General features: G+C 39.2%; 1 protein-coding gene across 4 annotated transcripts; it reads left to right on the forward strand.

The window, feature by feature from the left end:
- Positions 1-496: 496 nt before the first annotated feature.
- LOC122670147 (la-related protein 1A-like) lies at positions 497-22,335 on the forward strand. Of its 4 annotated transcripts, XM_043867128.1 has the most exons (15): positions 498-720; positions 827-1,239; positions 6,375-6,945; positions 10,850-11,009; positions 11,103-11,193; positions 11,413-11,484; positions 11,638-12,332; positions 15,030-15,117; positions 15,503-15,607; positions 15,740-16,080; positions 16,216-16,359; positions 16,466-16,529; positions 17,359-17,504; positions 17,668-17,772; positions 21,781-22,335. In XM_043867128.1, the coding sequence occupies exons 2-15, from the start codon at positions 847-849 to the stop codon at positions 22,025-22,027; spliced, it is 3,222 nt and encodes a 1,073-aa protein (XP_043723063.1). In that variant the 5' UTR covers positions 498-720; positions 827-846; the 3' UTR covers positions 22,028-22,335. The 4 variants fall into 4 exon arrangements, with proteins under 4 accessions (XP_043723064.1, XP_043723065.1, XP_043723063.1 ...); XM_043867129.1 differs by having other exon boundaries at positions 497-1,239; positions 15,033-15,117; XM_043867130.1 differs by having other exon boundaries at positions 497-1,239; positions 15,048-15,117.
- Positions 22,336-22,829: the final 494 nt, after the last annotated feature.

The raw sequence follows: 22,829 nt of genomic DNA on the forward strand, positions 1-22,829 counted from the left end.
GAACCATCCCAATTGACACCCTTACCCTAGGGGGTAGGATAGTCATTTTTGCCTCCTCTGTCAGATGTACTTGAGTCAAGTACATGCAGTGTAATTAAGAAGATAGAGATCCCGGGTCCACCTCCCTCTATTAAATGTACTTGACGGTCAAATACGGGCAATATAATTGAGAGGATAAAAATTCATAAGGTCCTCTCTTATCGCCCCAAGGTACTCGGGTCGATAATTTTCCCTCTGGTCTATCTATGCATCAAGTCCTCGACTTTTTCAGTTTTCACCCATACACCCCGCGTACGCATTCAGCATCTTAGCTTCGATACACAGCGGTTATTACTTTTTTTAACATGCTAACACCAAGCTTCCGAAGTACATATCGCAAGTGCGTAACATACATTACCCGTGTGATCCCTCCAACTGCAAGGGTTTCCGACGTTTGTCTACAAATCACGAAATTAAGATTTATCGCTCTCTGATATAAAAGGGTTTCTTCTTGCCTCGTTTCGTTTGGGCCCCCTTTCTGTCTCTCTCTCTCACCCTCACTCTCTCTTCAACAGTTCTTTAAGTATATTTCGCTCTCTTCATCGGCGTCTGCAACTGTGTCGTTCGCTTCTCAAAACCCTAATCTTTCTCTGCCTTTGAAGGCCAAAACCCTAACCTTTGCTCTTGAGCCTTGCTAGCCTCTGGGGTTCAGAATCAGAGACTATGATTAGCGTCGAGGAGGTAAGCTTAATCGTTATTAATGGCTGACGATAATCTCTGAAAAGATCGCAATAAAAAGGGAAACTAAAATAGATGCAAAGGATTCATTCGATAAGGTCGTTTTCAGGCTGAATTACGCCCCTGGCGATGGAGTCAGCCTCCATTGCGGTGGCCATCGATGCTGTGTCTCTCTCGGGTTTTGGGAATGCTGTGAGTGGAGATTCTGTTGTTGTTTCTGGCGAAGGTACTGGGAGTTCGAAGAATAGCTGTGATTATTATAGTGGTGAGATCGAGGAGATGGTGATGGTAGCTAAGGGAGGTGAAAGTTTGGGTAGTGATGATCAGAAGGAGCAGAATGGAGTGAAGTCCCCGTGGAAGAAACCGTTTGATGTGAAGGGAGCCGAGGTTCCTGTCATGGGAGCTAAATCTTGGCCAGCTCTCGCTGAAGCTCGGCCGAATTATTCAGACGCTTCTCCAAAGCCGGCTGATCTTGCTGCTGCTCAGACTGCGGATATTGTTCCCATTCCACCTCCTGCGCAGGTCAGTCAAGTGGTGTTGTCTTATTGATACGGGTTATCTTTTTGTTTTTAAATTAGATTTTATTTATTTATTTTGCAAACGCCGAGATAATATAAACTTTACCTGAACTATACATTGTTTAAAACGTCAATTAAACCAAGAAGGTTGCATATTGATTCTGTGGTTTGTTAATTTCGTTTGTTATTGCCACCACAAATGTAACAACAGTATATGATTGTGCTTGATTAACTCTAAAAATGTGAACTTGGCGGTTATGTACAAAAGTTGTTCCTCCCCTCCCTCCCCTCCCTCCCCTCCCTCCCCTCCTTTTTTGATTGCCCTTTAAAATTTGATTCTTGTAAATTATATGGGAATTTATTCATTAAAGATCCCTATCTTACTTTGGGGAGATGAATACTTTTTACTTATAAGTTACCATTGGTTACAATTTATATTTTGTCAGCTCACTGTAACATGGCAACTCTTCCTTTGGAAATCAAATCACTTTGAAACTAAAAATGGGTGGTTTCTATTTCCATGTCTATTCTCCCATTAATGAATTATATTTGGGACTAAAGATGAGCTTGAATCTCCGTGCAATAATTTTTAATTACATTTGGTCATCAAATCAGATTTACGACACAAAGCAGGACATTAATAGGGGTAGCAATTGCAGATCTCATAAATTCAAATTATTCCACTTATATTCTGGAACTTGGAGGCAAATTTCTTACCATAATTCCCTTGACTCTACCATTTCATTTAACCAGTAGTTAGTTCCTATTCTCAGTGAATTTTCTGTTGGACTGGTTTGATTTTTGTTATCTGTATTTTGCTGCTGGTCCAATTGGCATCAAACTAGATATCTCCTTAGCCTTGTGTAGTTCGTGGAGGGAAATGTAGTATCTGTTGTTGGAATCTCTAGCTCCCACTCTAGAGGTTAATACAAGTCTCCCACCTATTTTAGAAGGTCTATCCACTAGCTTCAAGGGGGGGCGGGGGGAACATCTTGTTGTCTAAAGCCAAGAATTGCTGACTCAGTTGTGGATGACTTAGCCAATGATGGTTTTGCGGGAGAGCTTGTACATTGGGATGCCTTTCCTGTTGGTGTAGGCATCGTGGCAATGAGTTTCAAAGAAGACACAAGAAATGATGATGCGAATCGTAGACAAAGGAAATGGTCTGGTTCATTATTGAACCAAATTTTAACCAAGCTAGGCCATGCAATTGGGATTCTTTGTAATTTTTAATTATCTTTTTATATGGGAGTTTTAGATAGAGTTAGCTACGTAGGGATTTGCTTAAGATTAGTTTCCTTATTTGCGTAGTTTCCTTGTTGGGTTAATTTCTTAGATTGATAGTAGTTGCTATTTATGTTACCAAAAAAAAGATAGTAGTTGCTATTTGTAGGAGTCCCTATTTTCTTTAAATATATGTGTACACAATGATTGGAAGGATAGAATGGAATGAAAAAAAGAATTGCTCGAGTTTGCCAGGGTGTGGCGTGGGCCTACTGGCCAAGCATGTTCCCTTTTTCTCTCCCTTCTTCCTTCCTCCTTCCCCTCTTTATGTCTCCTTTCTTTTTTTCTTATTCCTTGGTAGATTCTGTCTCATCTTTCTTCCCTGTTACTTGCTTCAGTTTCAGATCGGATAAGGATTATTAGAACTCTTTATTCCTCTCTCTATTAAGCCTGAGATTTGGGGGGGGGTTAATAGAGTACCTTAGGACGACCCATCCTGTTGGATTTCTAATGTAGTTCTAGATTGGTAGGAAACCAACTAGAAGCCAATAACCAGGATCTGCCATGAACAGGGTAGTTTGAATAGGTCAAAATAGGTGTTTTCGGTGAAATTAAGGTTAGGGTTTGATGTGGGGGTAATGTCAAGTTGATGTAGGGGAGTCTATCAGTGAAGGTTCTGAGATGTTTTGATGGATGGAAGTGTGTGAACTTGACTGGGCAGCAAGTTAGGTTTAGGGTTTCAGGTTTTTGAAAAGTGAAAATTGGGGGAATCTAGGGTTTAGGTAGAGGGGATTGGAACCAGGTTTGGATCAAGTGTTTCCTAGGGGGAATAGAGCGCTCGGCCAGCTTTGGATGAAGTTCTGATGGTTAGGATGGTCTGTGAGTTGTTTAGGTTATGGGAAAAGTGAAAATACAAAGGGGAATGTTAGGGTTGGGATGTGAGAGTGATGCAGGTGCACTGCCTTGGACTGACCCAAACCCATTTGGGTATCCATGTGAGGATGAACTAGGTCCATGGTTTTTTTAGGTTCAGTAGGATATTTAATTTATTTATTCAATAGGGTTTTTTATTAGTGAGTTTATCATGTAATTTTCTGTTTTAGTTTTAATAGGTTAATGTTATTTAGTGGTAGAGTTCTTTCCTTACTTTAGTTTTAATAGGCTAATTAATAGTAGAATTGATTTAGGAATTTAATTTTCAGTTTTAGATTACTATTATGAGTCTTTTTTTGCTCTTTAAATACATGGTTGTAACCTATGCAAGAGTTGGACTGAATTAAATCTTTAAAGATGGTTTTTACCTGCGGGGTACCAATTGTGAGTGTGCTCTCGTCTTCTCCCTCTCTTCTTCAGTTCTTCTTTTCAGTTCTCTCTAACCCCACTCATCTCTCTCATTATTTCTGTTCTTTAAATATCTGTACTGTTATTCTGTTTCTGATGGTAGAATCAGCCCCATAATATTGGGTCGATCCCCTTCATGTATCATCTTCTCTCACCTGAACGCTGGTTCCTTGGTATCTTTCTTTGGAGTGATTCTGGAGCTGATCTCTGGTAGCATAACATTATATGGTCTGTATGAATCAAACCTGCAAACCAGGTTGTTCCAAAACCAACACCATAGTTGTCAAGGCGTCGCCTAGGCATCCAGGCGCTTTGGTCGACTTGGGCGCCTTGGGTCGCCAAACCGCCTTGACAACTATGACCAACACCAGATCGGAATTCAGGGATTTTGGTTTTTTTAACTTTAGTTGCTGATCATGGCGTTTGTTGCCTGCATTCAAGAGAGATATGTGTCACTAATCTTCGCCCAAAGCTTCAGTCAAATCAGTGTTCACATGAGAGAGATCCCTCTCTTAAAGCACAAACTGGTTTTTTTTTTGCCTTCGCTGGTTCTATTGAGTCGTAAGGAAAAAGAAAACTTCGATACCTACGATTCTTTATTTCTTTGTTTTATTTTATTTCAACTTTCCCATATTACTCCTCTTTTCTCCCTTTATTCCACTTAGTCCATACTTTACACACCCTTCCAAGTTTGTCCTTGACAAATAAATACTAATCCCTATCAAGCCCCTTCTTCTTTACCTACCAAGTTGCCCCTTAAACATTCTGGTTTATTACAAAATTGCCATTCCTTTCTAGTGTTTGAGCTATTGGTTAATTGAGTGAGTCCACAAGCGATCTGAATAGGGTTTTGGGACCCGGATCTGCATTATTTGGTATCAGAGCCGAAATTCCCTATCTACGATGGCATTCGACTTTGAATTTATTACTGTTTTGGAGCATTTTGCAAAGGAATATTGTGATGGATTGTCCGATATCAAATCAGATTTTCAAGATCTTCAATCGGATTATCGATTGGGTTTTTGAAAACTTACAGATAGTATCAATCACTTCTGTGATAAAGTGTGCAGCATGCTAGAAGCCTTAGAGGACGAATTAATGGTGATAGAAAAAGGGGACAATGAGAGTGGCGATCAAGCAGAAGTGCATGGTCCGATCAAAGTAGCGATTGAAGAGTTGATCAACAGTCCGATTTTAGTTGTGAAACCCCACGATCAGATTTCCATCGAAGAGATGCCGTCTGCTCCTGGCCATCAAAAGATTGTGACGGTTGATTGTGAGATGTACTGGATCATCACCCCATCAAAGCTGATGTTTGTGGATGCCGATCGAGTGGTTCTGATCCTCTCATTTTATAAACTCGTGGTCGAGTTTTTCTCAACACCAGGAGAGCTGTGATGCAGGTGCATAGCCTTGGACCGACCCAAACCCATTTGGGTATCCATGTGAAGACGAACCGGGTCCATGGGTTATTTAGGTTCAGTAGGATATTTACTTTACTTATTTAATAGGGGTTTTTATTAGTGAGTTTATCATGTAATTTTCTGTTTTAGTTTTATTAGGTTATTTAGTGGTAGAGTCCTTTCCATAGTTTAGTTTTAATAGGCTAATTAATAGTAGAGTTGATTTAGGAATTTAATTTTCAGTTTTAGATTACTACTAGGACTCTTTTTTTTGCTCTTTAAATACAAGGTTGTAACTTACGCAAGAGTTGGACTGAATTAAATTTTTAAAGATGGTTTTTACCTGCGGGGTACCAATTGTGAGTGTTTGCTCTTGTCTTCTCCTTCTCTTCTTCAGTTCTTCTTCTCAGTTCTCTGTAACCCCACTCATCTCTCTCATTAATTCTCCTTCATTATTACCCCTCCTCTTTTATTTCTGTTCTTTAAATATCTGTACTGTTATTCTGTTTCTGGCGGTAGAATCAACAACCCCATAATATTGAGTCGATCCCCTTCTTGTGTTGTCTTCTCTCACCTGAACGCTAGTTCCTTGGTATCTATCTTTGGAGTGATCTTGCAGGTGATCTCTGGTACCATAACTAATGCACACTCAACCTCGATCCAGAGAAACCAGCGGGAGATCGATTGCAGCAGGATCAATAAAATAAAAGAACAATCTAAAACTAAAACTCTAGTGGTTTAGATGCTAGGATAAGTAGAGCAGCCCTTGTGGTTTAGATATGGAAAATTAAGTTTACTTTATTTCAATGAATTAAACCTTTTCTCAAGTTAATCATGCTATTTTGTCTGCATCCATTGCCAATTTATTATGATGCGGTGTATGAAAATGCACATGAATTATCTTATTACCATGTTTATATTATAGGCTCCTACTGATTGGATTATTAATCTTTATTTAGGCACAGTTTTATATGCTTGTTTCCAAATGCACTAGGACATGAGTATTCCTTATTGTGAAGGAAATTGGTTGTTTGGCATAATTATCCTACTGAAAACTAGGCAGAATATGAATTACAAGCCCCATGTGGAAATCTCCCCCCCCCCCTCCTCTTGATTTCAGGCTCTAGATTCATTTTTTGCCAACGGCTAACCTCTTAGTGTCTTCTGCCAGGGATCAATTGGGCCCCCAAAGTCAGATGGGTTGGTAAACACTAATCCTTCCTATAAGCATGTGCCAGTGCATCATCAGAAAGCAGGATCTAAGCGTAATGGTCCTCCAAATGGTGTACCCCCTTTTCCAGTTCCTTTACCTTATCACCAACCACCAATGCCACCTGTTTTCCATACTTATGTACCTGTACCGCACATACCCGTTCATGAGTATGCTTACCAACCTGGTCCTGCACCATTTCCAACCGTAGAACCTCGGATGGGAAAAACTGGGAGTGAGCCCCCCATGCAAGCTTTTGTTCCACCTGGTCATGGTGGTGCTGTTGAAGCTAATAGAAGTTTTCAGCCTCCTTTACGTGGAGATCGTAATGCATATTCTGGAAATTTTGCAAATAGACGACAGAATATACAGGAACCTGGTGGTCGTATGAATTATACATGGCGTCATCAACGGGGGTTCAGTCCTAGAGACAACATTAATATGCAACCAAATCTAGGCCCAAGGGCTTTTATAAGGCCGCCGCCTCCATTTTTTCCAGCTCCAGGGTTCATTAATGGACCAGGATTTCCTGGTAATATTTCAAACCTAATATTGTGCACCATGTTTTATTTGCTTACTATCCTTTGTTTTTCATGCAACTGTTTACAATGCAAGTGCAAATATGAAGTAGGAGTTTGGTATAGTAACATTATTGGTTCTGACATGGGTTGACATGTGTCACTAATCCAACAGGTAAAAGGCTACACCTCATGTGAGGGCATGGTCATTGAATTGGAGCCCTTTCTTGCCCTTAAGTCTTAGAACAATGCTTGAATAATCTTCATTGTTTCTATGGATTATATTAGATTTCTCTGGATGTGGTATCTTGTTTTTCAGAATTCATTGAACTGTTTGGTGCTCTAATAACTTGTAATATGTTCTTTATTAAAAGATCATGGCTCATTGTTAGATAGGCCCTTGTTAAGAGATTAAATATACCATAGACTAATGCGACCTGGGTCACAAAACCTTGTTTTGGGTTGCTACACGTCCAGCCAAATGACAAACAACTCAAATAATAGGGTTGATGGCAATTCTGTAATTTATTGGAAGTTCAAGACTAGCAATAGAAGAGAGACACGATATAGACTTAAATGGAAGTGAATTGAGGATTATAGGGGTTTAGTGGTAGACTTAAAATGGAAGTGGGGGTATTTTATGAAGTTAATATTAAAAGAAGTAATGAATGAAATAAATCAAGGATTATAGGGTTTAGTTGTAAATAAAAGTAATGGGGTTTAATTATATCGAAAAAGGGGGAGGGGGGTTGTCTTCTACCTTTGGATAACAGACCAGCGGCATGGAGGTAGCTTCAAAGAGGAGATCTCCCTCATGAGAGAATCACTCGATCTGGGACTTTGGGGTTTGAATTTCAACCATGGGACCTCTGAAACTCAGGTGTTAGCGAACCCAATCTTTAACTCTAATAACAGTATTGAATCTCTGAAAGTGCCTCTGGCAGTAAGTAATAGACTAGATTTGGTCCTTGAGGGATCTCGCAGGAGGGTTACTTTCGGCAGGTAAGGTTCTGGGGTTTGAGTCGCTCAGGACCAAGATACTCACCCAAAATTCTAAAGAGAAAGGGAGAGGGATGAGGGAGATTGAAGTCACTATAGTGAACTGCTGGTACCGTTAGAACAGGGTTCCGTATGGTGAAGTCCAACAAATAAAAGGGAAAAGAATTTATAAGTGAGAAGAAGATGAACAGAATAATGATAAGAAGCAGGGAGAAAATAAGAGAAAGGGAAAAGGAAGAGTGCACCTGAGATGGGGAAGGAGTATTGGATCGAAGTGGGAAAGGAGAAGACCACGCAGCCAATTCTTGACTCCCAACAGTTCATGGTACCGTAACTCAACTGCATTTTTATTCATTCAATCTGTGTCTTCCATCGTTAGCTGGTTACACATATAAGGAGAAAAACCCCAACTAGAAAATAGAAACTAACTCTACTTAGGAAACTACCTTAAACAAGGAAACTGAAGACAATATGGACTCTCCTACGTTTCTAATAATTAACCCAAAATAAAATAAAAGATTACACAATATCCTCCCAAATAAAATAAAACCCCCTACCAATCCTTGTCAGATTAAAACCCAGTCTTGGGACCGTTTCATCTCGGTCTGGGTATCCAGATAGTCATGCCGGTCCAGCTAGGATAACACAACATCATAGATGGTTTGAAAAGATGGTCATATCCATGCTTTATTTATTTATTTATTTTTTAATGTATTTGACAATTTGAAATGAATTTCGATAGGGATTCAGAAGTCCAACAGTGGCCTTTACTCATACGTTTACAAATATCAATTCATGTTTTAAACTGGCTACCAATACTGAGAAGACTGGTTTCTACGACCCGTCCAACTACAAGTCCTGATTCTTTTGGAACATGTGACCATTGTTTTCCTGGCGTGGCCTTGGCATTCAAGCGCTTTTGAAAAGGCAATATGTGCTGTTGCTTTGTTGTTTTAACTTACAGATTGGTTTGTGTATTCATTATGGTACAGCGTGATGCATGGAACCATGCTCTAAAAATAAAGGAGGGAGTGAAGTCTCAGTTCTCGATTGCATCCCTAAACCATTCTAAGCCTTGTGCGATTCCTCTCTTTGGGGGTTCTGGCAGTGGCGACTCCAGCAGGCTTGGAAGGAGGAGATCATTGAGAAACCGTTTGGCAGAGTAGGGCAAACACAAAGCACCACAGGGTCTGTCCGAAGGAGATTACTGTTTACCACTACACCTACAGGGTCTGTTCGAAGGAGGAGGAGGAGGAGGAGGAGAAAGAGGACGGAGGAGGATGAATACCTACCTGCCCGGCCCCCGCTGCCACTCGTCTGCTGACTTTTTCTAGGGTGACGACAAGTTACCGTTTCTGTTTTTGGTTTCAAAGAGGACGAGTGCTATAATGAGAATGGATTAGGTTAAAAAGATTTTTTTTTTATTATACATGTCACTCCCTTTTGTTTTTAATTTTCTGGGAAAATGATTTACACACTAGCAGGATGTAATAGAATCTTATGCATTAACATTTTACTGATTGTCGAATCCCTCTCTTCACATCCTCAGCCATTCAACCTGTCTGTTGTTGTAACTTCTTTTTTTTTCCATGGCCGCTACACACACCCTCTCCCTTCCACTCTTTCACTCTCTCCTCTTCTCTCTCCCATGCTGGCCACTGCAACCTACCAGTGGCGATCGCCCCTTCTCTCTCTCTCTCCCGCCTCTGCTCCAGGATCTCCATCATTGCAACCTCTGCACCCCACCTCTTCATCTGGAGAGAAGCTTGATCTCATCTGAAGTCCAAGTGAACAGAGCACGGATGAATTGTTTTTGTGCTGTTTCTGGGGACAGACCTGAACCTTGTATTTTGGATCATCCTCACCTCGTCTCACCACATCAATTCAGCTTCCCACCCCTTTTCCACCGGAAAACCAGAATAAAAAACAGAACCAGCAAGCTCCTGTGATGATGCTCCTTGCCCAACGTACAACTGGAACTGCTGAATTCCAGTTCCTGTAAGTCTGGTTTGCATCTCTCTAGGGTTTAGTCTTTCTTTACCCTAGGGATTTCACCTGGACAAAGGTCCAGATCGTTGATGTCAGCTGTGATTTCTTGAATTTGGTCTTGATCAACGAGTGCTTGAGTTTGTTGCTTTTTTTTTTTTTTTTAAATGTTTATGAGAAATCTGGGGACACTTTCTACTGTTTGAATATGTTAAGACGATCTTTAGTTTTAGTCTTTTTCCTATTTTGTCGCGAAGGTCACATCATAAGCTTTGGGTCTTGAAGAAGAAGTCTCCTGTGCTTAATTCATTATTTCCCTTTGGCTCTGGGAAAAAATTTTCCCCTTACGGCCCCTACTTGGCGGTTTCAGCTGGTTGAACAAGGTTGGGACGGTTTGTATTTTTATCAAGTTTAATTTAATGGCTAGGGGGTGACGTTGCAGAGGGGGTTGGGGCCAGCGAGTGCAGATGATGAGGGGTGGTGGACAAAGGAGTTGGGGAAAATGCAAGGTGCAGTGGAGGTGGAGGTGGAGAAATACAACTGTGAATGGATTAAATGGTTGAGATGTTTCCCATTCCCTCCAATGGTCAATACAATGCTAGTGTGTAGATCCCTCTCCCTAATTTTATATATAAATTCCTTTCGATTTATAAGTAAAGAAGTAAAATTTTTAATATTACAAATAACATATCCTCCCATTGTTAGGAAACAAAATCAATTTATGTCTGAACTTCCCCCCACTTTCTGTAGGGGAACCAAATGTGTGAAGCATTGCACTAAAGAATTGGAAAATTATTCCTTGCAATGTAGGGGTTTATACACTTATTACTTCTTCACTCTCTCTTTGTCTTTTTTTTTTTTTTTTTCTAAAATAAATTTTGCAATCCTAATTTCTCATTTTGTCTGGCTCAAATTGTTGCATCTATGATACAGGTGCTCCTGTGTACTATCTTCCTGCTGCTCCACCAGAATCAATTAGGGGTCCCCCACCTCGATTTATTGCGCATCCCCCTCATCCTGGGTTTCCCATCCCAGCACCTGAGACTGTAGCTTTGAGGACTAACCTAGTAAAACAAATTGAGTATTATTTCAGGTGAGTGGTCCTACATACCATACTGTACACTGCTGCACCATTTCTGTTTCATTCCTTTAACTCCTGCTTACTTGAAACTCTTTTTGTTTGCAGTGATGAAAATTTGCAGAAGGACCCCTACTTGCTTTCCTTAATGGATGACCAAGGATGGGTTTCAATATCCAAAATTGCTGACTTTAATAGGGTAAATTTTTCATAATGCTACTTGTTCTTTTTTTCTGATGTATTGTTTGCATAAACTACTATATTCACTATTACAGAATGGTAGTATAACTGTAATTTTTTAGTCTATTTAATCACAGAAGGTTTAGATATTTTCCCAGTAGCACTCTTACAACTGTGTAGCGTAAGGTGGTTTACATATTTTTGATCTAGCCTGTAATTGTTATGTTCTGAGTTGCAGGTTAAGAAAATGACGACAAATATACCTTTTATTCTGGATGCTCTCCAGAGCTCAAATAGCATAGAAGTGCAGGTTAGATACCTTGACTGATTTCCATCTTTATGTGGTTTTATTAGTTTCACAATTTATCTAATCCTTTAAATGCTGTTATCTTCCAAGTGGTTTTCTGTTCCACTATTTATCTTGTTGCTTTCCGCAAGTCATGCCAAGTGGTATTTCAAATAGGGTGACAAGATACGGAAACGTGATGACTGGTCAAAGTGGCTTGGTAGAAATACACTATCATCAAAACCTCAGGCACAACATGGCGAAGTTGATGAGAAGGCTTCTGTTTCTATGACAAGTAGTGAGTTAAATGATGGTACTAATTGTAATAATAATCAAGGCACTTTTGAGGTGACCGGGGAGTTTCCACCAACTGATGAAAGCACGGTACAACACTCACCTTCAAAGAAAGATACTTCAAAAGTAGGGAGGAGTTTTTCAGAATGTGACAATGAGAAGATGCTGTCTTCTGGTGAAGCACGAAAATTGGGTGGAGAAACTCGGGATCCAAGTGGAGCATTTAATTGTGAGTTGACTTCAGATAACATATTTTCTGAGCCTGCCACCAGTCATTGCTGTATGTCAGACAAGGATTTGGCTAATGGCATCTCAGACATAAAGAATACCAGCACTGATGGCTGTGTTAGCTCTGAATCTTTCCAAGGAAATGCAGGCCCTGTTAGTTTTGCCGATCGTGAACATCGATGCATGGAGGTGCTATCAGATTTGGGTACACACAATATGGGTGGCCGGTCAAGTTACTCTGTAAGTGATCCTTCGGGATATGCAGGGGAACAGAGTACTTTCATGCTTGACGAGGAACTTGAGTTGGAGCAGGCAACAATCAGGAAAGATCATCTTTCATCTAGTAGAAGGTAGACATGTTCTTCATTCTCTGCTTTGTTTTCCTTATGTGGATTTGTGTCTTTTTGTCGTGTTATGGTGTTTAGATCATGTAAGAGTTATTTTTTTCTCAATATCCTTGCTTAATTATTCTAGGCTTATTGAATTTTTAAGTCTTGTCGAAAATTGGAAAATTGAAATATTATATGAGATGATCATGTTGCTTACTAATTATTTATATAATTTTTATTTAGTTCTCATTATATATTGAAATGTTTGATTGGTCTGTCGTTACCCCAAAATTAGCAAGAAAATTAAACAAAATGTTGGTGTAGATACAATTACTAACACCACTTGGTCTCAATGGAGCAACCTTACCGTTGCACCAAGGCCCGCCCTGTAAGATATTCTGATGGATATGTTGCTCAATTGAGTAGCACCTTTAGGTGAGTAGATGAAGGAAGTCTGATTAGTATGATTCGGCAATTTCGAATGAAGATCAAGGAGAGAGTGATACCAACAACTTGAAGGTGTTAGGAGACGGCAACAAAACTGTGGGGGAAATGGTGTTAGCATAGTTGTCAAGGAGTCGCCTAGGCGCTGCCTAAGTCTCCAGGCACCTTCTTGGGTCCAATGCGAACCGACACCATGCCTTGTTTGATGCAAGAAAGGCGACCACCTTGGATGCCTAGGTATCACCTTGTGGCCTTGTGACAGCATGCCTTATATTGTATAAGTCTTGACACTTCATAAATTTACATTGATTCATGTTTATTGCTTTGTTAGTGTACTGTTTTCAGTAGATTCGTTTTCTCTATCTTTTAGTAAATTTCGTACAATGTATATTACATATACTGCACGCTTAGGATGCCTTGTCTCCTAGGCACCTCTCCACCACCAATACTTTGGGTTGCCTAGTTGCCTTGACAACTATGGGTGTTGGCCCATTTTGCCCAAGTCATTTTCGCTTTGGATTTTGACCTTTCAGGCTGGGCTGAAGTGTTAAAAGAAGAAATTGGTCTTATGTGATGATGGCAGCAGATACTGCCCTACATAGAGTTGAATGGCAGAACAAAATTTGTGCAGATCTCAAATGATTGGATAAGGCCTAAGTGAGTGGAGTTGTATTTTGGAATGGAAAGAGGGAAAATGGTGAATACTGATTTTAGAACTCGGGCAGTGTAACTACTAACAGCTGAAAACTGTGATGTGATGTGGGAATCAGGTCAGCAAGGATTTTATAATGCATTTATTTTGGGTTTTGGATGGTTTCTGCCTGCCAAAATATAGGCTATTATCGTATTTATGGGGTTAATTTGGTCTTTTTTAAGGGTAATTTTTGTTTTTATGTTAGTGTACTGTTTTCAGTAGATTCGTTTTCTCTGTCTTTTAGTAAATCCAAACGTTTACTATTTTAATTTAAAATGTCTATTTATAATAAAGTTCAGATTTGACTATTTCTAATTTCTGTTTTTCTATGTGGACTTAATTATTTACTTGTTAAGTTTTTGAGCACCAGTTTAAATTTGAAGGCATCATAAATAACAGGTTGAAGCTTAGAGAGATTGATAAAAAGTTCAACATGGAAACTTTTACTGTTTTGGATTGATGTGCGTGTGTGAGGGAATTGTTTTGCCTTTTGCAATATTCTTTTCCGATTCCTTCCATTTAATAATGATCAAAATAATACCCTGGAGCAATTGTTATGAATTGATTAATGACTCAGAATTTGGTCCCATGGGCTCAGGTGCAGCAGCTTTCTGAGTTGTTGAATATTTTGACTAATGCTTAAGCAACTTCTGATGTGTGCATGTGGAGGGATTCCTCTTGTTCGTTGGGCTCTAATGCTTCAGTGGTGATATGAGTAGTGGTACTGCCCCTGGTTTAAAATATTATGGGGAGAAGATGGTGATGCGATCATGTGAGGCCATTCTGATTCTGCCAAGGCTGCCATGTGTAAAATAATAGGGACCCTATTTTTTAGGACTTAATGATTCTGCTTACCCCTACAATAGAGACCATCCTCGGCTATGTTTACAGAGGTTTAGGGGTTGTCAGCTTTGGCCTTAATGTTGAACATCTTTTGGCGCTGAATGGCAATGACATCTCAGTATGGCAACGTTTATTGATATGTTTTTTGGCTAATCCTAAACTAGAAATTGGCTGACCTTAACCTTAAAAGATCATTAGATGGGGATGAATGGAGAAAAAACGTGTGTGGTTAGGTCATTGTGGTCAGGTCAGCCATTAATGAAATTCATGTTCTGGCATAGCTGGGCATGGACCAATTCTGGTATGAGCTCACCAAATGAAACCCAGAATTGATCAGAATCGTAATCAGATCTAATGGTTCAATTGGATTTGGGAACCGTATTTTCATCCTTATCTTCAGCCTGTGCTTTTGATAATACTATCTATAGTGGTTTCACTGGATCTGAGTTATGTTACGGGTCTTTCCTCTTTGTTGCTTTTTTGTTCAGAGTGGTTTTGTCTTCTTCTGGGCTGGTTCCTTATCTTTGGCAAGCGTTTTTCTTGTATCCTCTCTCTCTCTCTCTCTCACATATATTATTGCTATTAAAAAAAATTCAGTTTAAGGGGCTGGCAAAGAATCTATTGAGTTGTTGTGCAGAATTTTTTGAAGATTGCTTTATATATATATTTCATTACACTTCACTTCCTGTACTCACATTGTTTTGCACTCTTGCTGACTGTCCCTGTGCATCTTCCAATAGTGTTTCTGCGCAAAGGCTTGATGATGATGAGGATGAGATGGATGTTTATGATCAGGATGTTCAGAGACTTATAATTGTCACCCAGGTAAGACCATCACGCAGATTAATAAGTTGCTTGTGAAGGTCAAATGGTTTAGGATGCCTTGTTCCAACTCAGGGATTTCCATATATTTTGTTCTTATTTGATTTTTTTTTCAGTCATATGTCTTTATTTGCTGTCTTCTGTTTTTGGAGGGCTGCTGTGACAGGTGAAAACATTTCAAGATTTTTTGTTTATCCTACAGCAATTGCTGTTTTGTGGTTTCTTTTAATGCTATAATGTCCAAGGCACTAATAATTTGATCTTGTACCATAATCAATTCTTTTGATCTTATATCATAGTCTTAAGGTATTAATTGAGCGGTTTAGTTTTGGTTACCATTACTCTTTATTTGATGCAAATTTAGTTTTTTTATTTGAGTATTGTGCAGAACATTAGGGTGAGTGGAACTGACAAAACTGGACTAAGAGAATCAAAACCCATTTCGAATGAGCTTGCTTCTGCAATCAATGATGGCCTTTACTTTTATGAGCAGGTTGGTGTGCCCATTGTTGATTTGGTTGGTTCAATGGGTGATTTCTTGTAGCTGTTATTTCCTGTTACTTTCTAACTGTATTTTTCTATTTATAATGGTCTTAACATGTCTTTTATCTTTGTTATTTGGTAGGAATTGAGAGCTAAAAGATCTAACAATCAAAGGAATAACTCTGGGCTTGATCATGAGGATGGAGATTCCAAACCTACCAGTGCTGCACCTGGCTTACCAAGCTCAAAAGCTAGCATAAATACTGCTGGAAATAATGGTTCTGAAGAGCCTGGCCCTGCTAATTCCCGGAGGAGGCAAAATAAGGGAATTAATAAGCAACAATCATCCCATAAACAACGCTTATTTCCGAGCAATTTTAGGAATCATGGGAATGCTCGTAATCGTCATGGCATCATATCAGAAAGTCCACCAAGTAATTCAGTTGGGTTTTTCTTTGGGTCAACACCACCAGAAAGCCAAGGGTGAGTTCAACATACTGTTCTTCAAAGCAAGTGTGGCATAGTTGTCCTGCTAACTTCCTTGTCATGTTTTAGTCAAATTTTATATTTCAGTTGTCTTATCACTTCTGATAATATTTATAATATTTAACTTTACAGTACTCTGCCTTTGAAACTAAGTGGTTCACCTCATGGGTTCCTTTCTGGTAGTAGTCCACCAGTGGGTTCTATGCCAAAGCCCTTTCCACCATTTCAGCATCCAAGTCATCAGCTTTTGGAAGAAAATGGTTTCAGACAGCAAAAGTAAAGAATCTGGTTAATGTGTACTTAGCATCGAAATGTTTGATTGTAGAGATTGAAGGTTTTAGAACATATGTTTTTGTGGTCTCTCATGGTCTCTTGCAATTAGGTACCTGAAGTTCCACAAGCGTTGCCTAAACGAACGGAAAAGGTTGGGAATTGGTTGCAGTGAGGTGGGCATATATTTCATAATTTTGTTCTTGAATACCACCTTTGCAATGCTTCACAGATTTGCAATTTATGGGGTCCTTAGCTTCTGAAATGTTGATTTGACAGAATTATTCCTCACGCTGTTCATCTTTATTTACTCGGTGAAATAATGCTCTTCCTTTAGTCGTAGATTGGTTCGGATTTATGATAATAACAATCTACTATTGATTTGTTTGGAATCTTCCCAGATTGCTTTTCTTTTGTTGATGACACCTGGCTTGTTTTTGTGACTATGACTTGATGGTTTTCTGTCCCTACTTTTTCAATCCTACTTTATTACATCCATTGGTCATGCATATGTGTAATGAATCTGTGGGCTGGCCTTACAGACATTAGCTTGTTTCCACTTCTATCATCAAGACAAGTGATATCATAGGGTTTGGGTTTGCTGTCATTGTGGAAATTCCATTCTCTTTCAAACTTGTAAAATGCAAATTTGGATAACTTCATTTAAAATTAATCAAATTTTATTTTGAGAGTAAAAATAAGGGAAAGTGATGTGGCATGCTTCTGGTATCACGCACCCTCTCACACACTCTCTCCTCCTCAACACGTGGGGCCCCTGTATATGAACTGTGCAGTGCCCCCTCCTGTGCTCCCATTGATTTGTGTGGGAGTTTCCATTCCACACCGGCAGCGTGTCGATCCCCTGCCCAAAAAATAATCACATTTAAATAAAACTTGTTCCTATGATCTGATTGATCTTTTTATTTTTTGGTTATACGCTATGGTCATCTATACTGCTACACAAATATTTATTTAGTAAATATGTGCATATTTCCATTCTCGCAGGAAATGAATACATTGTACCGGTTCTGGTCATTTTTCCTTAGAGACATACTTTCCCCTTCTATGTATAATGAGTTCCGGAAACTTGCCCTGGAAGATGCAGCTGCTAAGTATAATTATGGATTAGAATGCCTTTTCAGGTTTTACAGGTATTTCCCCCAATTCATTCATTTTCAATTTCCTAGAGTTCCAGGAGGTAGTTATAGCAACCATTTAATTGAGAAGAGACAGGAATGCATACTTGAAAGAGACAGAAATGCATGCTTACTTTTCACCACGCAATACTTTGTGTATTTCTGTTTCTGTCCCCAGTTATGGTTTGGAGAAGCAATTTAGTGAAGACCTGTACAAGGATTTTGAACAGCTCACCCTCGAATTCTACAATAAAGGAAATCTTTATGGCCTTGAAAAATATTGGTAAGTTTTTTATTTTCTCCATTTTCTTCCGATGATTGGGGTGGTGCTTCTTTTTAAACACTCAATTCTTGTCTTCCTCTTAAGAATTTTTCTTTTTAGTTTATGTGGTGTATTCAATGAAAAATGTCGGGACCCAAATTCACATTACTCTTCAATGTGAGTATATTCAGTAGAAACTTTCTTATGGGACTGTTCATTCCCAATATTTTAAGATTTTTCAATCTGGGTTTCACCAGCAGCAGCCATGATTGACCAACCAACTGAAATGATCAGCATATAAATTTTAATTCAGATCGGATAAGTTAGGCCAGTTCAACTGCCAATTCTGGTCCCTCAGTCAGTAATCTCTTTGGTTTTGCACAATTTTTTCTAAGGTAATCTCATGGAAGGTGATAGGTTGCTCAGCAAGTGAAACTAAAGGCCTGCCCAAAATTTTAAGTGGCAAGATGAAAATTTTGAAATTGCCAGCTGCATATATAGAGTACCCACCAGCTTTATTATTTTACTGGCAGTATCTCTACAATGGTTTCACAGATTGAATAAAATAATGTGAAATAAATTACCATTTCTTATAGTTCTTATAGTTGCATTCAAACACTTTTAAAATCTACACTCCCAAGCCTATCAGCTGGTTTGACTTCTGGTAGTGGGCCTCAAAACTCCCCCCCCCTTTTTTTTCTTTCGTTTTATAGGTAATATCAAATTGAAAAGATGGAAAATTAAAATTAGTAATAAATGTAACGGTCAGTCATTTTTTACAAGATTGCAAAGATCAACAGGAAATTCTGGTGGGTATGCAATAGTTTCTGCCAATCCCAACTGCATAGAGGCAATGGAGTCAGCTGTTTGATTCATCTCATGCTAAACATGTTGGAACTCACTCCATGGCAATCTTTCTACTAGTTTAGGGATGGGGGCCCTCAAACCCTACTACTAAATTGAGAAATTCGGGCTAAAATTAGGGAAATAGACGAGCACAGGACGGAATAAGGTTCGGAGTAATTCGTTTAGTAACAAAATAGGGTTTAAAGTAGCTTGAAATAGGGGTCAAGTGGGCTGTTTGAAGAGTGAACTGATGGACCAAATAGGGTTTAAAGTAGCTTGAAATAGGGGTCAAGTGGGCTGTTTGGAGGGTGAACTGATGGACCAGACCAAGGAAAATTCTCTGGTTTTCAGAGAAGTGATGATTGGACTGAAACTAACCTGCCTCCAGAATGGAGTATGGTTTCTGGTTTGCTAAGTAATAGAGAGTAGAGACTGGTAAGAAAACAGAAAAATTGAAACACCTAGAAATTACTTGAACTGAATAATGGAAACCAAACGTTTTCTTTTAAAAACCAATAATAGAAACTAAGAACTAACTCCTAATAATCCCACAATATGGGCTTATAAAGTTGGCCCATTTACAATAAATCCATTATTTAGAAGCCCAACACCCATATAACCCATTGGCCTCTCAAAATTAAGCTTGTTTAGGACCAATCGAGTTGGGCTGCCTGCAATACTCTCAGTTTTAGACTACATTGGTTGGTGGTTGAGGGCTTGGCGTGTCTTGGTTGTTGGCTTACTAAATCGAAACGGTTCTTGTTGCTATCAACTACTAGTGAAGTTCACCTCAATCTGATTTGGTGGGGGTAAACTCAGCACCTGCTTAAACGCGATTCTTAAATTTTAATCAACATTGATCTATAATTCCTTTTAATCAAGTTTCCATGTGAGTTTGTTGCATTCAGATTTAGAATTTTGTTATAGAACTTGCTTCACAACTTGTGAGGAGTCTGAAGGCAATATGTAGTTGGCTTTTCAATGATGGTGCAACAACTATGGAGGTTATATATATAGAAGGACCACAAGATTAACCAAGTATACACTTTTGGGTTTACTAAAAGAAAATAAAGCCAAATTTACTTAATTTATAATATTAATATTACTATGTTGTGTTTCCCTGGACTTGTAAGTTCCTATTTTTAGCGTTTTGCAAGGTTGGAAACCTCAAGCCCGTGTTAGATTCTGACACTCGCTATCCATGTCCATGTCAGAGCTTGCAAATTGAGTTTGTCACCATCATCATCATTAGCATTACTATTTAATTATATTATTAATATTTTGTTTTTGCCATGTTCAAGGGTGGCTTTTGGCTGCCCCAGTACAGTTGGAGGAGTGATTTGATTCAGATTGAAGGAACTAAAAGAGCCAGGGGCAGACCTAAAGTGACTCTAGGAGAAGTGGAAAGCCATGCATAGCTTAGGCCTTGTATCAAGTATGACCTCGAATAGAGCTGATTGGAGGGCAAGGATTGATGTTGCTGACCCCATTTAGTTGGGATAAGGCTGAGTTGTTCATTAATATTTTGTTTTGGATTATTAGGTTAAGGTTTTATTCTCAAAAGATAAAAAGAAAGAAGAAATCCTTTTACTGTACAAAGTTATTCAGTAAAAGAACGGTTGAAATTGAACAATGCCCAACAAAGACATCAGATCTAAAACCTCTGAAATCAGATACTATGGACCATTGAGGGTCCAAAGTTGCAGCTAGTCCCCAAATCAGTCACACTATGTCATTCTTCCTTTAGAATTACTGATTTTGATGCAGATATAAGTGTTATAGTTTGACATTAGACTATTAGAGGAGCTGAAAGAACGAAAGGTCAGCGAAGATTACGTGGGGAGTAGTAGTGAGGAAGGATATGGAGGCCTTAGGTTTAACTATGACGATGGCTTCAAATGGGGTTGAATGGTGAAGCAGGATCAAATCAAGTAGAAATGTGATATGAGGATGTTGAAATACACGAGTGGCCAGTATATGGATTACACAATTAATGATTTAGTTTAGTAGAATTACAAAGCAGTTTGACAAAGATTACGAAAAACTAAAAGGTATTGGCTACACTTTATCCTTCCTAACAAATAATTTCTTTTTGTTTGTGGAGTCATTTCCGCATTCATTTTTCTTTTCCCATGAGTGCAACATTTAGTCTGCAATGTTTGGATGACCTTGCCAAAGTGGAACTTTGTTTCTCTCTCTTGTTCAATCTGAGTCAAGAAACATAATGAATATTGCAGTAGGTGACTAGAAGCCGTATTTTCCTATGAGATTAATTGCCTTGATATAACTATGATGCAAATTCTCAAATTTCTGTAGGATATGACCATGATGTGTCATCTGATCTGAAATTGAACCACAAACTGTAGCACAGCTCATATCATATGAGTGTCTTTATTTTTTTTTAATTTTTCAATTTTTTGGAAGCGGGGTGGGGGGAGGTGGAATGTGGAATTTTTATCCTGTCTGGTTCCCTGCCCAGTACAGTTGTCCAGTTTCTCTCATAGGGAGGCAGAAATGACGACTTGACCTCACCCGGGCAGTGTGTTCGGGCAGGGGGTTAGGTCATCATTTCCGGCCCCCTATGAGAGGAACCGGACAACTTTTCCGGGCAGGGAACCGGAGAGGATAATGATCCTGGAATGTGAGCCTTGAGTGGATTTGCATATTTTACATGCTTTGCCTGTACTTGTAGACATGTATTTGTAATTTGCATCTAATCAGTAGGGAGAAAATGTACGTTGTAACTAGACAACCATTACCTTTGCTGGAGGAAACTTCTACTGCAAAATGACTTTTACAGCTTCAACTATTGTGTACTCTGTTCATGCCACTTTCTATTACTGTTTTGTTGCTAGCACTCATTGAGCTGATTCTGTATCTACTCTTGTATACTTTTTGGTATTGATGAAGCTTAATTTTCTTATTTGGAATGACATTGGATTGTACACACTGCATTCACCACTGAGGTTCCTCTGTACCTATGACCGTGTGGCATGTCTTTTTTTCTTTCAAAAAACATGTTTAATGTCTGTTCAACTCATTATCACTACAGTAAGAGACAACTACAACTTTTTTACTAGTCGTTGCTGTTGGGACATCGTACAATGCCACTAGCAGTTCTAGACTGGCTGGTGCTTACTTCTACCTTCATTGCTGGCTATTTATTTATTTCTTTTGTGGCAGGGCATTCCACCATTATCGTGAAGTACGCGACCGACAAGCCCCTTTAAAGAAGAACCCAGAATTGGATAGGTTGCTGAGGGAAGAATACCGTAGCTTAGATGACTTCCGTGCAAAAGAGAGAGCAGCTAGAGATGCTAGTAGCAGTAACAGTAGCGGTCCTGCTGATAGAGATAAGGAGTCCTCATATATTGTTCCAGGCAAAAACAGGTCTAACCTGGCAAGGGAACTGGAGTTGGCTGCACACTGAGCAATACTAGTAGAAGAGTTCTGGATTGAGATGGTTCCACCTCTTTGGTGGTTGTGAACTGAGTTAATTTTTGTTCTTGGTCTGCTTGACCCTTTAGAATTTTTGCACAAATTTTGAAGCCCTCAGCGAGCTTAGTGAGATGGTGGGCAGATTATTCTCCTGCAGTTGTACATAAGGGGAAAACAAAAAAGAGAAAAAAGAAGAGAAGAGATTGGCTGTATCTCGAATTTTTTTATTTGGCAAGGACCAATAATAGACTGGAATTTGGCCAGGTCAGCTCTATCTTGCTATAATTTATTTATTTATGCATTAAGTGATGTCATTTTTAGTTTTTTTTTTTTGGGGGGGGGGGGGGTGGGGGGGTTTTTTGTTGTGGAGGGGTTTAATGGTTAAATGGAACATAATTGATGGAAAGAGAATAACAATCAAGGGACATAGCATTCCACTACCAGATGGGGGCTCATGAACCATGATATACCCACCATGTTCCAAGAGGGAATAAAAAGGGGTCACAGCAGATTGACTGAGTAAGCGAGACTTTAAAGATCTACCAAGTGTAGCGAATGTCAGCAATGAAGAACAAAGACAAGAAATATCATAGAATAGAGAGGAGCTGTCAGGGAGGAGCAGATCTATAAGCAAAATAGATATCACTTATGCTGATTCAGGTTCCACCTTAATCCGATTGATGAAGGAAATCGTTTTCTAGAAGGGCAGGCACAGCCGAACCTTCAAAGAGCAGAGGAACAATGGCAGGGATAAGCTTGGCCACGGAAGCTGTATATCTGCTGCCCTAAAACTC

The sequence above is a fragment of the Telopea speciosissima genome, chromosome 7, assembly GCF_018873765.1.
Source record: "Telopea speciosissima isolate NSW1024214 ecotype Mountain lineage chromosome 7, Tspe_v1, whole genome shotgun sequence".
Lineage (NCBI taxonomy): Eukaryota > Viridiplantae > Streptophyta > Magnoliopsida > Proteales > Proteaceae > Telopea > Telopea speciosissima.